Below are 17,119 nucleotides of genomic sequence, written 5' to 3' on the forward strand. Positions count from 1 at the left end.
TTAATAAGAAAATTTAGGTATATGAGATTTGATGATCTAATTAAAATATTACTATATATAGCTACTTTATATATTTTAGTAAGAAAAATAATAGAACTATTTCATTTTTAGTAAATTCTTAGTTGAATTAGTTAAATTAATAGAACTAGTTTATTTTTAGTAAGAAAATTTAGATACCTGAGATTTGATGATCTAATTAAAATATTACTATATAGAACTAGCTACTTTATTTTAGTAAGAAAATTAATAGAACAAGTTTATTTTTATTAAATGCTTAGTTAATTAGTTCAATTAATAGAACTAGTTGAATTAATAGAAATAGTTGAATTAATAGAACTATTAAGTGTTTAATGTTTCACTATATGAACATAGGAAATGTCGTCTGACGACGAAAAAGATTTCATTAAGTGCGAATACTGTGAAGACCAGCGCGGCCTGTGCGACAGAAATTTTCTTGTTGATGATAGGCGCTTCAGCATCAAGCTGGATGAGACATTCGAAGTGGATACAGTAAGTCACAACGACAAGTCTTTTTTCGTAATTAAGCATGACTTATATATTCTTCATTTGCTTCAACTTATAATTTTAAATTTTCACTATTCTACTAGCGCATCCCCTACCATGCAAGAATTTTTGTTTTGGATAAGATAGGTTTCAGTGCTATGAAAACTATGGAGGTAAAGAGAGTTTACCTGAAGACCGAGCATGGTTATACTTTCAACGTCAAATTATACAATGCAGACACGTACACCTATTTTGAATGCAAAACTTGGCAAGCACTATGCAAGGCTTATGCATTTGTGCCTGATATGGTTATCACCTTTGATATTCGTCCGGAAGATGATATTGAAGGTAATAGAGACATCTGGGTCGATGTGCAGACACCTCCAGTTCTACCATTATGTGAGTTTCTCAACCATATTTATGTCTTTGATATTGTTTATTCAAAAATAGTTGACAACTAATTTCTATTGACAGCTTATTTCCATTCAAGCAAACATGTCTGGTGCTTGGTAGACAGGACCTACTACTGTCCCGGAGCTGAACTAAACTGCGAGGAGATAAGTCATTATGTTTCATGGCTTGAGGATCTTCATACTGTTAAGACAAATTTTTCTTCCTACACTTAGAAATGTTATTACTCAAAACGTGCGACCAATAGTGATCTTATTGAACTACAGTCACATCTATTTGCGAAAGATGGTAAGATTTTTACTATTTGTTCTCAGTGCATCTTTTGCATACATTATTTTTTTGGTAAACTTTCATTGCTAAGTATATTAATTACTATACGATGTTCTTCAACAGGGACTCCCGATGACAGTTGTGCCTCAGTGGATCGACACTAAATGTCACATGTCAATGGTTAGCTTACGGCCAAGATATCCTACATTGCACATGAGTGCATTCAGGATTTCTAAAAGCGATGAATGCTTAATAGTGAAAGATTGGAGCAAAATTGTTAACGATCCCAGAGAAGTACTAGGGGGCAGCAATAATGAGAAGCGCATCCCACGATTAGGAGACAGGTTCATCTGCATGCTCCAGTATGATGAATCAGGAGAGCTATACATGTTCTATGCTATTTTACCTGAGAGAGAGCAGCAGGAGTGATTTAGCTAGTTCATGCTCTTAGTACTTTTGTCCTCTCATGTCCGTGTTCTTCGTCCTGAACTTAATCTCAAAGGGTGATTTGCTTTTGTGTTGTTATGAACGCTTATAATATCATGACCCTGTTGAACTCGATGATATCTTTGCTTCTGGTACAAGTGAATGTTTTTTCTTTAAGCTAGTGTTGGTGGTGATTAGATAGCGGTAATTACTATGATGATTAAACAGTGGTAATGACGACTATGATGATTTTTAGCTAGCTAGTATACTGTTGTTGATGATATGATGCAAGAGTTTTTATATTAATATGATGATGATGATGATGAGTTATTATATCATTTATGAAAGAAACCGCAGATTAGTTTCAGCTGGATGCATCCTAGCTAAGTGATCAAGTATATGCCATATCCATATTATACTTGATCACTAGGTGAACAATATTATACTTGATCACCTAGTGATCAAGTATAATATGGATATGGCATATACTTGATCACTTAGCTAGGATCCACATGCATCCAGTCGAAACTAATCTACGATACTTTCACCTAATGATTTAACAACTAAAATAATCACTAAATTAAATTGAAAACACAAAATTAAAGGAAAAATAAAAAATAATACCAAAACAACCCCAAACATTTAGTACCGGTTGGCGTTACCAACCGGTACTAATGTCCTGCACGCACCCGGGCTTGGCTTGTGCCACGTGGTGGCACTTTAGCGCCGGTTCGTGATGAACCGGTACTAAGGGGGGGCCTTTAGTCCCCACTCTTTAGTGCCGGTTGTGGAACCGGCACTAAAGGCCCTTACGAACTTGCGCTAAAGCCCGGTTCTGCACTAGTGAGGGCTGCTGGTACCAATTTGTTCTTGATGATCTGCACTGCTATACTGATGCCAGTAGCCTGAAAAGGCAGAATTTTGTACTATTAGAGCAATCACATGCACCTGATGGTATGTTATGATCAAGTTGTGCGCACTTCACACGTTCAGCAGAACAATATGCATTTGTATAAGAACACCGAGTAAGAATCAAGAAATCTATCTATAATACCTCGTCTTCGCTATAGTGCAATTTCCTTCTCGAAGTCCTCATTCTGATTGCTGAATAGAACCCTAATGCATTGCCACCACAGGTTACCTCCTTGTAGAGCCTAGGAGATGGATCTGAGCTCCTCTTTGTTCTAACCTATAAATAGAATCAATCAATAGAGTCAAAGAAGCATGGCAGAAGCATCATACTCCCTGTATTAAAATAGACCTTCATTATTTTGACTAGTATCATAAGAAGAATAAGGGTAACAAAATCACATTAAGGCTGCAACTGAACCAGTATGAAATGTCAGAGCAGTATCAGCAGAAAGGGGTAAACAGATCACTCTGACATAGAGGCATGCCAGCATATTTGATACTTTCAGTACTACAATAGCATACCTTTCCAACTGTTACACAAGCCAGTACTGAGTTTTCAACTTTTCAGATCAAACCCATTTCATTTTGAAGATTAGGTTTACAAGAACATAACACAGCATATTCATCTATCTTTGTGAGTACATGGAGAAATGCTCATTTATAATATCAGGAGATTCATTTTAATAGGTTTCTTGTTTGAACAACAGAAAACAGTACAAACTAAAACAATTACTCAGTCAACAACATCTGACAAATTATGTGGGAAGCAGGAACAAGGGTCTCAAGGAGCTAAGGGGCTGTTCGATGTAATAACATAACAACATCAAGAAACACAAGTAAATTCATACCTGATTCACAAAAATAATAAGTGTTTCAGAGCGACTTAATGTGTATTGAACTTTTCGAAGTGCCCGAGTCATTAAACGGGATTGTGCATCTTTAAATTTCATATATATTTCACCTTCAAGTTCACATTTGGGAATCAGTGCTGCCACCTATCATTAATCCATTAAAAGCAAGGTAAACAAATATATAACATAGATTAAATATGAAGTACATAAAGTTGGCAACCTAAGCAAAAGTTGATGAATTATGCATAAATGCAAGATAAATAACATATCATGCCAAATTATAGTGCTAATCTTAAATCATGGAGTTAACAGTCCAAGTGTCAGACAAATTACCGACACATGCTCTTCTTTGGTACTACTAGGGAAAAGCACCATCTTGAAAATTCAGTTCATATCATCAATGCTAATGTAAGTAAGCTTCTACCTATACGCTATAACAACGTAGATAAAATAAGGTAAAGAAAACAGAAAATATCTGAAAATGGCATAGTGAAGTAACATACACTATCCACAACAACAACATCAATGGATCCACCAACAAGAGTGTTCACTATGCTTAATGAATTTTCAGCAGAATCAGGTTGAGCTATTAGGAGTTTGTCTATGTCCACGCCAATTTCTTCTGCAAATGAGGTGTTGAAAGCATTTTCTGCATCAATATAAGCACAGTAGCCTGCAAGTATTCCCAATCACAAATATTGATTAGATACTCTGGTTCACAATAAGATGAAAAACGTATCACTACCAAGCACAATGAACCAAACAAAGATTAAAGATAAATCACGCAATAGCTCTGTGAAAGTACTTCACGAGAAGGATTTCAACCAGTTGGATGAAACTTGCTCTTGAGATTTGAAGTAGGGAAATCTTTTGGAGCCAGCATTGTAACAATGTAAAAAAAGACTCCTCGAATAAGAACAGTGTTTCCATTAAAACATATTAGCAATTTTTAGATATGTTTCTAAGTATACAGTTTCCAAACATCCTTTACTAATGCATGTTAGGGAGAACATTAAAAAATAAAAAACGACAAATGTGGAAGCCATTCTTATAGTTGAAGATCCAATTTCTTGACGCTGAAAGTTTTCGAATAATGCTACGTACAGCTGCTCAAGAATATACAAAAACATTTATAATGACTTCAGGAGTGCACAAGATTAGAACCATTCACAGATTTGATGTTGTCAAGGATTTCTGTAGCGAAGTAAACAATTTGATAATTGCATAAAAAAATTGCAGGCACCGTAAAAGAAATATCAACCTCCATTCTTTTGGGCTTCCTTGATAACATGAAGTGCAAGTGTTGTCTTCCCAGATGACTCTTTCCCGAATATTTCAACCATTCTACCCTGCCAAACAACTTTAATCAGTGATTTGTTAAACAGGGCAAGTAAAATCAAATTTGAAATGAACTCAAAAATTTGAAATCCAAGGAGACAAACATGAAGTTGTGCCTGTATATACTTTTCTAGAGATGCTGAAGACAAACTGTGATTCTTGGGTGCCCAGACAAAAGAAACATGAAGCAGGCACATGATGTTTAGCACGAGTGAATGAAAGGGACTTTGCCACTCAATTAACCAGTTGAACACATCATACAGTTTAAACCAATGCAGAGGTGTAGGTGTGCATCAAAATTCCCGCAAAATATACCAAATAACATTTGGACTTGTGACTGCAGACAGAAATAGGGACTGCTATATAGCATACAGCAACAGGACAGGGAAAGGTTATTTGAATTTTCCTGTGCAACGTCAGTGGGCCATGTGCAGTACCAAGCGAGGCATTTACTGGCAATTAAATGATAACGACACATACTTGGATCATGTGAATACTTAGTATTGAACAATATGGAAAAGCATTACAAACCTTTGGTAAACCTCCAATGCCAAGAGCAAGGTCAAGCTTAAGCGAACCAGTCGAAATGACGGATGCACGCCTCGTCCGGGAGAAGCGCTCCAAGCATAGATTAGAATCTCTATCGAAATCACTTGCAAGCTGAGAGACAGCACCATTCAGCGTGGAGACTTTCTCAAGAGATTTCTCATCATCCAGTGGGGGGTCGCTCTCATAGTCTGACTGCATATCAGCTGAAATTTTGTACAGATTCCTGAGTAGATGCATAACTCATAAGGAAGGCAGTTAATAACTTAATATAGCTATATAGAACACAAAAGAGTACTATATAGCGCTGTAACTTTGGAGAGCACAAGGTGTCTACTAACATACTAACGAACTTTAACCATATGTTTTATGCAGACACAATAAAGTGACACTTGGGGAAAGACAGTGCCTAATAGGCATTTAGTTGCCACAGCAATTTGATTTTAGCTCATTGGGGGAAGACAGTGGTTTTTGACAATAATAATAGGCGATAGAACTTCGACCAAAAAGCAGATAAATCTGGAGCCTTTGATCATAACGCAAATACCAAACAGCAAATAAATCTGGGCAAACATCAGTCGCACCTATGGGAAGAGAAATCCGACCCAGCGAAGACATGTGGGACCAACCGCCAACTGGTGCCACCGGTCATTGCCTCCAAGGGTAGTGGCGAGTGTGAGTGCGTCATTCCAACATGCCCACGCAACAGTCGTGCAAGGCGCCACGCGACACCAGAACTGCTGCCATACGACGCGTTACGAACAGTCATCCATGAAAACCTGACCCAGCCAATAAGGAACTACGACGAGCTCACCAGTCATTCAAGCCCAAAACTTACCGTGGGGTGAAAGCACCCAACGAAGATCCAATGGACCAGCCAGCCGAGTTTTCGAGCTTGATTCGCAAGTCGTAAGACTTTCCAGTGCCTCATTCGAGGATCCAACATTAAAACCATTAAGCTACGCGTGAAGGGCGGCCAACCAGGTATGCCACATGGCGCAAGCTGGTTGGCTGCGGTAAGAAATCTTTTAGAATTTTTTTTAGATGAATGCATGGATTATTTTTAAATGTATTTTTTTAGATGGAGGTGAAGACCTCTGGTATATTTTAAATGGATAGTTATGCAAAGTGGCACTCGATGCATGGTAGGCTGTGGTGGTAATTTTTTTTACTTCTTTTTTAGAGGACAACGCTAACGCCCACACGTGTGGTGTGAGTCAAACCCGCCCACACACTCTATAACACACAAACTGCGCCATGTCACCACATGCATGCATGTGAGAATCTTTTTGAATTTTCAGTTTTTAAAATGTTTTATCTCTTAAATAAAAAATCCGATTGAAGATCCGTTTTCACCATTAAATCCCTCGCGACGAGATCTTCGAAACTAGATCCCATATCAATATATTTCGACGAAATTTTTTTAGGGTTAAAAGTTGCCATGTCTATTGCACATGAATTGCCATGATATTTACACTGAAGTTGCCACGATATGTTTCAGCTATTTTCTTCTACATTTAAAAATAAATTTTGACATTTATAAAACAGGGAATTAAGAAACTAGACTTTCCATGAATCATAAACTAAAATTGCCATGATACATGCACTTAAAATTGCCATGGTTCATACAAAAAATAATTTTTATGGTCAAAGTATTGGAGTTGCCATCATCGAAATACTAAAATCGCCATGCTCTACAAATTGAAATTGCCACATAGCAACTTTAGTTTAAGCACTATGGCAATTACAGTGTAAACATCATGGCAACTTTTGGGCAAAAAAATTTCGTCGAAACATATCAACATGGGGTCTAGTTTTGAAGATCTCGTCGAGACGGATTTAATGGTGAAAACGGATTATTAATTCGATTTTTTAATTAGGAGATAAACCATTTTTAAGCCAAAAACCCAAAAGATTCCTGCTGAAGTCATATGTTCACATGTGGCAAAATGAGTGATAAAGAAAGCGTGTGGGCGATGTACAAGATGCCACACGTGTGGGCGTTATTTTTTTTTCCTTTTTAGATGAAGGTGAGGATTTTTTTTCTGAGATTTTTTTAGATGGAGACGAGGAATCTATGTTTTCTGAATGGAAACGTGCGCATAGCTTCCTCTCAAGCGGTGCCACAGGGTGGCGCCCCAACCACTAATGGTCCAGAATGGTGCGTGGGAGGCTCGAATTTGTCATTAATTAATACACATTTAAAACATTCCAGGGAGAAGTGGTTTGAAGAACTAAATCTTTTACCCCTAAGTTTCAAGTACTAATTAAGATGCTTTTGCATGATACCTTTATCGGTTTTGCTAAAACTCAGCTAGCTGAGTTTTAATTTGGTCTCATTCACTTTCACAGCCGTTGGATCATCTCGCGTCACGATGCGTATTGCTTTTTTTTTTAGGGGACACGATGCATATTGCTGGCTCAGGGAGGTTTGTACGCGCCCTGTTGCGGCCCAGTTTCGTTCCTTTTTTGCGACTCATGTTGGGCTGGGGACGTTGTGCGTTGTTTTATCTTTCCGCAGTGGGCCGGTTGTTGTTCGCTGGGGCCGTTGTTGCTTAAGGGAGCAACAGCGATAGGCATTTGAGAGCTCCTATTGGGTGCCTTATGCACCCGTTCAGTACAGGCGCCCGCTGTGGCACGCTAGTGGGCCGGCCCATGAGCACGCTTGGCAGTGCAAAAATGTATTTATGGCATGAAAAAACAACCACACAAACGTCGCTCTCTTGAGGATTCAAACTCACACCAGTAGCTCCAATGAATGGTTGGGTAACCACTTGGCCTGTTAACCACTTGTGAAGTATTGCAATGCGAAAGTTTTAAGAACTAAACTCTGGTCGCGCTATTAAGAAAAACAGGGTTTCTTTTGACAAGTAATGTGAACAAAAATTGAATGGCCCCAGATTTTTAAAAACATCGATAATTAGGAAAAAAGTTCATGTATTAAAAAACATGCAAGAATTCCATTGATTGTCAAAAAGTTCATCAATTCTAATGAAAGTTCGCAAGTTTGAAATAACTTCATCAATTTTCAAAAAAAGTTCGTCAAATTTGAAAAAAATCATCAAATTTGGAAAATAGTTCATCGAATTTGAAAAAACAATTCACAAAAAATTTCAAAAAGTTCATCGAATATGAAAATAGTGCACTGAATTCGAGAAATAGTTCATCAAAATTTTGAAAAACAAATCATCAAATATGAAAATTGTTCACCGAATTTGAAAAAAGTTCATCAAAATTTGAAGAAAAGTTCATCAAAATTTGAAGAAAAGTTTCATCAATATTTGAAAAAGTTAATCGATTTTGCAGAAAAAATTATGAAGACAGAAAGTTTCTCGGATTAGAAAAAAGAAAGAAAAATGGACAGAAAAAGGAAAAAAATGATAAAGAAGAAAACGTGAGAAAACTTAAAGTAAACACTACTAGGGAAGTGGCTGAGTCTGAGAAGAGAAAGACACAGGGTGAGATTTTTGTTACCCAGTTCAACTTAAGAGTAGAAACGCACTGCAGGTGATCTCACGCACTAGTCGTCGCCCCTCGAGAATCCTCTTTCTCTTCTTTCTTTTGCGGTTGAAAAAAAAATTCCTCTTTCTCATAAGAACACCGTACGCTTTTTTTTGTTTGTTATTTTTTGTTGTTTTGGGGGAATTTGGGACAGAGCAGATGGATATGTATGCCGATCTTTTTTTGGGGTTGAGCGGCCTGGGATCTTTTCTCATAAGAATACTTAAATCAGTGGTGACATTTGTTCTTAAGAGTAGGAGATTCGGAGATAGATGCGGATTTTTTTTCTGGTTTTTGTACTGGGGAGTTTCTTTTTGTTTCCTTTTTATTTACTTATTTATCTATTATTATTTGTTTAAAACTTTTAGGGTGTCAAAAATATATACACAAACAGGTTTGCTATTTTTGCACCTAGCTGAGAAGTAGTTGTGTTTCAGTCATATGTCAGACATTGATCAAATGCTTCAAGATTTGAGTGCTCGGTATGTGATTGTTGTGTTTTTTTCCTTCATCGAGTGGGATGACAGGGGATGGCCCTCGGGTTTTTTTTCTGGCCTCGAGTTATTTGGGTTGGCTGTGGGTTCGTTGTTGGCTGCTTCGGCCCGTGGGTAGTTTCTCTTTTTTTGTCTTTCCCAATGCACCGTTCAGGTTATAAAATCGTATATATATTTTCTTTTTTTACCAGCTATTTACTTTTTATGTCCCATGGATTGTTTTTCACCTTTCTTGGTCTTCCCAGCGCAGCGTCCGAGTTTCTAAATCACATTTTTTTTCTTTTTATAGGTTGTTCGCTTTTTTGAACTGTGCAAATAAAATTGCACCAACACATACCCCACGCGCTACTATAGTCGCATAGTCACGGGGTAAGTGGCATTTTCCTAAGGTTTTTCCTTTTTTTCTATTTTGGGATTTCCTTTCTTGGAGACTCGCCTAGTGGGCAATCTCAAAAGTGCATCGTGATTCGTGGAAGTTTGGCCAACCAATGTTGTATGCGGCCAATAATTTTCATGGTTTATGTCATTGTACTGGTGGCCCTTCATGACCGGTTGTGGGATTTCTTTGTCGTCGATAAGGAATCGACGAAGCTGCATTATTCCTCTTCTCTTTTGCTTTCTCAGCCGCTCTTGTGGAGTGTTGTGCCCATTGGCTGTTGAATGCAATTCAAGCTGTGTTCCCACACTCACCTCAAAGATATTGTCTTAGACATATCTATGCAAATTTCCAGTCAGCAGGCTTCCGGAGTGAGGAGTTGAAGAAGCATATGGACAATGCTGCATATTCATACACCAAGAATGGTTTTGAGGCTGCAATGAATGAACTGAAAAAGGAGGATGAAGATGCTTGGAAGTGGCTTTGTAATATCCCTAAAGAGACTTGGGCAAGGCATGCTATGGATCACACATGCAAGACAGACCTAGTAGTCAACAATCTTAGTGAAGTATTTAACAAGATGATACTAGATGTGAGGAACAAGCCAATAAGGAGCTGTGTTGATGGATTCAGAACTAAGTTGATGGTTAAGTACCAAGCAGTTAGAGAGAAGACAGAGAAGAGTAAGTGGGAGATAACACCCACTTATATGGAGAAGTTGGAGGAGTCAGAGAAATACTCTAGGCATTGCACTGCATACATGGCAGGTCCTGGTATTTGGCAAGTCACTAGTGGGGAGTCTACATACTGTGTGAACCTTGATAAGTGGACCTGTGACTGCAAGAAATGGGACCTATGTGGTTGGCCATGTAACCATGCAGTTTCTGCCATTACAAGAGTGAAGGGACAGCCAGAAGACTATGTGCATGAGTTCTTCAAAAAACCATTGTATAAGGAAACATACAAGCACATCATCTACCCTGTACCAGGGCCTGACTGTTGGCCTAGGACACCAACTGCTGACATAGATCCACCAGTGTTCAAAGAGAAGAAGGGCAGGAAGCAAACAACTAGGAGGAAGGGGCAATTTGAGGTCCCAACAAAGAAGGATACATCAAGGATGGCAACTATCACCTGCAGCAACTGCAAGATGCAGAAACATAGGTACACCTACTGCCCTCTGCCCCTGAAGCCTCATCTTCAGGCAAGAAAGGACAAGCACAAGGTATGGAATATGCACATTGTTGTCATTGTTTTCAACTTACATTGTTGCCTCACCAGTTTTCATTGTTTTAATCATTTGATGGCTTCATCCTAATTGTTGGGCTATGATGTGTGCTCTCTTAGACAACCAGAACTCACTACCATGAAGCTGGGGGAAGTTCTACTGCTACTGCCCAGCCTGCAACTAGTGCACCACCAGCTGCAACTACTAGGGGAAGAAGAACAACTTGTTCTGGTCCTGCCCAGCCTGCTACATCTACCAGGGGAAGAAAAAAAGCTGCTGCTTCTACTCGTCTTGCCCAGCCTGCTGCTTCTACAAGGCCAAGAAGAACAATTGCTGCTTCTAGAAGGGCAAGCATCACAAGTGATGCTTCTACTACTCCTTCCCAGGCTGCCACAAGAGCTTCAGGTTCAAGCAATGCACCCAGCCGGAGAGGTGGAAGGCCCTACATGGCACCAAGGGCTGCAACTACAACAGAGGGAGCAACAGTAGGGTCCAAAAGGAAGAGGTTCCAGAGCACCAGGATGAGGGGTTCCTTTTATGCCAGTGGCAACTAGTCAGTGCACAATTTGGCTGTTGTCTTTTGAACTACCTGCCTTAAGTATTTCTAAATTTCAGAAACTATGCCTGAGAACTGCTATGTGTAATCAGTATTTAGCTTGAGAACTTGTTTGTTTTAGCTTGAGAACTGCTATGTGTCAGTAATCAGTATTTAGCAAGTGGCAACTATTATGGCTGAGAACTATTATGGTTCAGAACATGTTTGTGTGATCAACAATTTACTTGTTTGATTTGATGCTTTTTTTGTTCTACAAGAACTGGTGGTTTTGTCGAGCCCAAGACACCCTAAAGCCTAAATGATAGGTTTAGTGGCTTTGTCGAGCCCAAGCCACCCTAAAGCCTAAATGATAGGTTTAATGGCTTTGTCGAGCCCAAGCCACCCTAAAGCCTAAATGATAGGTTTAGTGGCTTTGTCGAGCCCGAGCCACCTTGAATACTAAATGAGTAGTTTGGGTGGCTTTGTCGAGCCCGAGCCACCTTGAATACTAAATGAGTAGTTTAGTGGTTTTGTCGAGTCCGAGCCGCCCTAAAGCCTAAATGATAGTTTTAGGTGGCTTTGTCGAGCCCAAGCCATCTTCAAGACTAAATGGTGGTTTGGGTGGTTTGGTTGAGCCCAAGCCACCCTAAAGCCTAAATGATAGGTTTAGTGGCTTTGTCGAGCCCAAACCACCTTGAAGACTAAACGACGGTTTGGGTGGTTTAGTTGGCTTTGTCGAGCCTGATCCACCCTAAAGACTAATTGAGTGGTTTAGTTGGCTTTGTCAAGCCCAGCCACCCTAAAGAATAAATGAGTGCTTTAGTTGGCTTTGTCGAGCCCAAGCCACCCTAAAGACTAAAGAGTGCTTTAGTTGGCTTTGTCGAGCCCAAGCCACCCTAAAGACTAAATGAGTAGTTTAGTTGGCTTTGTCGAGCCCGATCCACCCTAAAGACTAATTGAGTGGTTTACTTGGCTTCGTCGAGCACGATCCACCCTAAAGACTAAATGAGTAGTTTAGTTCACTTTGTCGAGCCCGATCCACCCTAAATTGTAGGTTTAGGTGGTGAGTGCACTATGCATATTTTTTCTTTGTGGTTTATGTGATCAACAATTTACCTTCTGTAAGCATTTGCCCAATTTGGCCATGCCCAGTTGGTGTTGACCTCTGACCATTTAGTCCAAACAAGCAGATTAATAATTGCAGATTCATAATAGCATAGCTCTTACTATAGAAAGCTAACAACATTACATAACTGGGGTAGTTTTGCAGCTAGCCATTACATACATTACATAACTTAACTGGAGGTAGTTTTGCAGATAATCATTACAGTCATTACATAACTAGGGGATTCCCAAAATATAAAACCCCAAGGCCAGCTATATTGTTCCAAGGCCACATATTAGCTTAACATAACTGAGGTGATGAACATCATTGTTCACTCATCAAGGATTGACTTGATCTTGGCAAGCTTGTCCTTGTTGCCATGACCAGCTTTCATAAGATCACCCACCAGAAACTCCAGCTTCTTCTTCTCCTCTATTAGCCAATCCCTCTCTTCCTTGAAGTCATCCCTCTCCTTCCTGGTGTTCCTAATGATCTCTCCCTAAGATCTAAGAATGCACTTCATCTCCTTGTGCTCCTGATCCAGCTTCTCCATCTCCTTCATCTTGCCAATGGCATCACTCTCCTTCTCCTTGCTGATAGCTAGCTTCTCCATGTCCTTGTCCACATCCATCTGCTTCTGCTTGAACTCTTCATCACTCATGACCCTGTTGTTCTGATCTTCCCAATCAAACATCTTGGTGACATCCTCAACCAGCTGACTGTACTGATCCCCAAGTGTATCCAACTGCTTGTTCACCTTCTCCAACTCTTTCTTATATTAATCATGGTCAATCATTCTGCCATGGTTCTCCTCATTAAACATCTCCCATATCTTCTCCAAACATCTTTGCAGAATAGAAGGCCATGGGGCATCAACCCACTGAGCAACTCCATAGTCAATACCATCCAGCATCAAGTATTAGAAAATAAATATGCTAAGTTCAAGAAGAAAATAGATGAGATATTCAGTGATTCAGTAAGACTTCCAGATACATCAGACATTCAGGAAACTTGAAGTTCAAGCTAAGCTTATATGACAAGAGCAATACTACCATTAACTGAATTGCAAAATCACTGTTAAAAACATGTTATAAACAAGTTTGGTCACTGCAACAAACTACATTAGTTCATTCAGTACTGATACGTCTCCAACGTATCTATAATTTTTGATTGCTCCATGCTATTATATATATTCTGTTTTGGATGTTTAATGGGCTTTATTATACACTTTTATATTATTTTTGGGACTAACCTATTAACCCAAGGCCGAGTGCAAATTGCTGTTTTTAGTCTATTTCAGTGTTTCGCAGAAAAAGAATATCAAACGGAATCCAAACGGAATGAAACCTTCGGGAGCGTGATTTTTGGAACAAACGTGATCCAGAGGACAGTGGACGTCAATAAACGAATGAGGAGGCCACGAGGCAGGGGGCGCGCCTACCCCCCTGGGCGCGCCCTCCACCCTCGTGGGCCCCTCATGGCTCCACCAACCTACTTCTTCCTCCTATATATACCTACGTACCCCGAAACCATCGAGGAGCACCATGAAAACCTAATTCCACCGCCGTAACCTTCTGTACCTGTGAGATCTCATTTCGGGGCCTTTTCCGGCGCTCCGCCGGAGAGGGCATCGATCACGGAGGGCTTCTACATCAACACCATAGCCTCTCCGATGATGTGTGAGTAGTTTACCTCAGACCTTCAGGTCCATAGTTATTAGCTAGATGGCTTCTTCTCTCTCTTTGGATCTCAATACAAAGTTCTCCTCGATCTTCTTGGAGATCTATTCTATGTAACTCTTTTTGCGGTGTGTTTGTCGAGATCCGATGAATTGTGGGTTTATGATCAAGATTATCTATGAACAATATTTGAATCTTCTCTGAATTCTTTTATGTATGATTGGTTGTCTTTGCAAGTCTCTTCGAATTATCAGTTTGGTTTGGCCTACAAGATTGATCTTTCTTGCAATGGGAGAAGTGCTTAGCTTTGGGTTCAATCATGCGGTGCTCGATCCCAGTGACAGTAGGGGAAACGACACGTATTGTATTGTTGCCATCAAGGATAAAAAGATGGGGTTTATATCATATTGCTTGAGTTTATCCCTCTACATCATGTCATCTTACCTAATGCGTTACTCTGTTCTTATGAACTTAATACTCTAGATGCATGCTGGATAGCGGTCGATGTGTGGAGTAATAGTAGTAGATGCAGGCAGGAGTCGGTCTACTTGTCTCAGACGTGATGCCTATATACATGATCATGCCTAGATATTCTCATAATTATGCACTTTTCTACCAATTGCTCGACAGTAATTTGTTCACCCACCGTAATACTTATGCTATCTTGAGAGAAGCCACTAGTGAAACCTATGGCCCCCGGGTCTATTTTCCATCATATAAGTTTCCGATCTATTTTTACTTTGCAATCTTTACTTTCAATCTTTATCATAAAAATACCAAAAATATTATCTTATCATCTCTATCAGATCTCACTTTTGCAAGTGGCCGTGAAGGGATTGACAACCCCTTTATCGCGATGGTTGCAAGGTTCTTATTTTTTTTGTAGGTACGAGGGACTTGCGTGTGGCCTCCTACTGGATTGATACCTTGGTTCTCAAAACTGAGGGAAATACTTATGCTACTTTGCTACATCACCCTTTCCTCTTCAAAGGAAAACCAACGCATGCTCAAGAGGTAGCAAGAAGGATTTCTGGCGCCATTGCCGGGGAGTCTACACACAAGTCAAGACATACCAAGTACCCATCACAAACTCTTATCCCTCGCATTACATTATTTGCCATTTGCCTCTCGTTTTCCTCTCCCCCACTTCACCCTTGCCGTTTTATTCACCCTCTCTTTCCGTTCGCCTCTTTCCCGTTGTTTTTCTTGTGCCATGGCCAAATCAGAAAGGGCTAAGGGCTCTCTCCATGGTTTTAATACTTTGGATAGTCCCTCTGTCCTCTCTAAGCTCATAAATAATGATGCTACGGAAAGACCTAACGGGGTTATCAATGAGGGTTTGAATAATTTTGATGAAGATTATCTCGGAATTTTTCGTTATTTACTTGATGAGTCTGTGAAAGATGCTTGGGATAGGCTTTTAAGGATTCGAGCCAGCTATGTGCCCCAATATCAAATTGAGATATACCTAAAAAGCTTTTATGTTGGGTTGCCCGCTTCGTTCAAGCAAGTTTTAGATTCTATTTTTGAAGAGGGTTTTCTTGAAGGGGATCCCATAGATACCTACGAAAAGATGAAAACTATATTGGGGCACCCCATGAGTGAGAAAGTTTAATCCACCTCTGTTTTGTGCTTTTACCAAAATGAAATTATCAAAGAGATGAAAGCTAGCTTAGATGCAAATTTCCGTAGCGTGCTTTATCTTTCTTCCACAATTAATGGCCACGTGCTTTCTCAAAATAGAAAGATAAATGCTATAGATAATACATTTTCTCTTTTCTTTCCCAACACCAAAGATGGCAATACCTAGATCTATCTTTGCCTTGATGCCTAGCTAGGGGCGTTAAACGATAGCGCTTGTTGGGAGGCAACCCAATTTTATTTTAATTTCTTGCTTTTTGGTTCTGTTTAGGAATAAATATTTGATCTAGCCTCTGGTTAGATGTGGTTTTATGTTTTAATTAGTGTTTATGCCAAGTAAAACCTATAGGATCTTCTTGGATGATAGTTATTTCATCTTGCTGAAAAAAGTCAGAAACTTTCTGCTCACGAAAACAATTGTTAAAAATCACCATAACGTGATAAAATACTGATTCCAATTGCAGTAGATCAATAAAAAAAATATCTAGGTCATCCTATTTTGGTAGATTTTTCAGAGTTTCAGAAGTTTGCGTTGGATACAGATTACTACAGACTGTTCTATTTTTGACAAATTCTGTTTTTCGTGTATTGTTTGCTTATTTCAATGAATCCATGGCTAGTAATGGAGTTTATGAACCATATAGAAGTTGGAATACAGTAGGTTTAACACCAATACAAATAAAGAATGAGTTCATTACAGTACCTTGAAGTAGTGTTTTGTTTTCTTTCGCTAACGGAGCTCATGAGATTTTCTGTGGAGTTTTGCGTTGTGAAGTTTTCAAGTTTTGGGTAAAGATTTGATGGATTATGGAACAAGGAGTGGCAAGAGCCTAAGCTTGGGGATGCCCAAGGCACTCCAAGGTAAAATCCAAGGACACCAAAAAGCCTAAGCTTGGGGATGCCCCGGAAGGCATCCCCTCTTTTGTCTTCGTCCAACCGTAACTTTACTTGGAGCTATATTTTTATTCACCACATGATATGTGTTTTGCTTGGAGCGTCTTGTATGATTTGAGTCTTTTCTTTTTAGTTTACCACAATCATCCTTGCTGTACACACCTTTTGGGAGAGACACAAATTATTCGGAATTTATTAGAATACTCTTTGTGCTGCACTTATATCTTTTGAGCTATATAGTTTTGCTCTAGTGCTTCACTTATATCTTTTAGAGCACGGCGGTGGTTTTATTTTATAGAAATTATTGATCTCTCATGCTTCAGTTATATTATTTTGAGAGTCCTTTAGAACAGCATGGTAATTTGCTTTGGTTATAAAATTAGTCCTAATATGATAGGCATCCAAGAT

The 17,119-nt window shown here is 39.3% G+C and overlaps 1 protein-coding gene across 1 annotated transcript in view; it reads right to left on the reverse strand.

Annotated features, from left to right (window-relative positions):
• LOC123076574 (DNA repair protein recA homolog 2, mitochondrial-like) overlaps positions 1-5,479 on the reverse strand; it is a 32,323-nt gene extending 26,844 nt beyond the window's left edge. The window contains exons 1-6 of the mRNA XM_044498749.1: positions 5,244-5,479; positions 4,636-4,723; positions 3,878-4,047; positions 3,372-3,518; positions 2,666-2,800; positions 2,441-2,516 (exon numbers count right to left, since the gene is read on the reverse strand). Of these exons, the coding sequence (XP_044354684.1) occupies positions 2,441-2,516; positions 2,666-2,800; positions 3,372-3,518; positions 3,878-4,047; positions 4,636-4,723; positions 5,244-5,459 (832 nt within the window). The 5' untranslated portion in view covers positions 5,460-5,479. The remainder of the gene's footprint in view (positions 1-2,440; positions 2,517-2,665; positions 2,801-3,371; positions 3,519-3,877; positions 4,048-4,635; positions 4,724-5,243) is intronic.
• Positions 5,480-17,119: the final 11,640 nt, after the last annotated feature.

The sequence above is a fragment of the Triticum aestivum genome, chromosome 3D (assembly GCF_018294505.1).
Source record: "Triticum aestivum cultivar Chinese Spring chromosome 3D, IWGSC CS RefSeq v2.1, whole genome shotgun sequence".
In the NCBI taxonomy this organism is placed as follows: Eukaryota; Viridiplantae; Streptophyta; class Magnoliopsida; order Poales; family Poaceae; genus Triticum; species Triticum aestivum.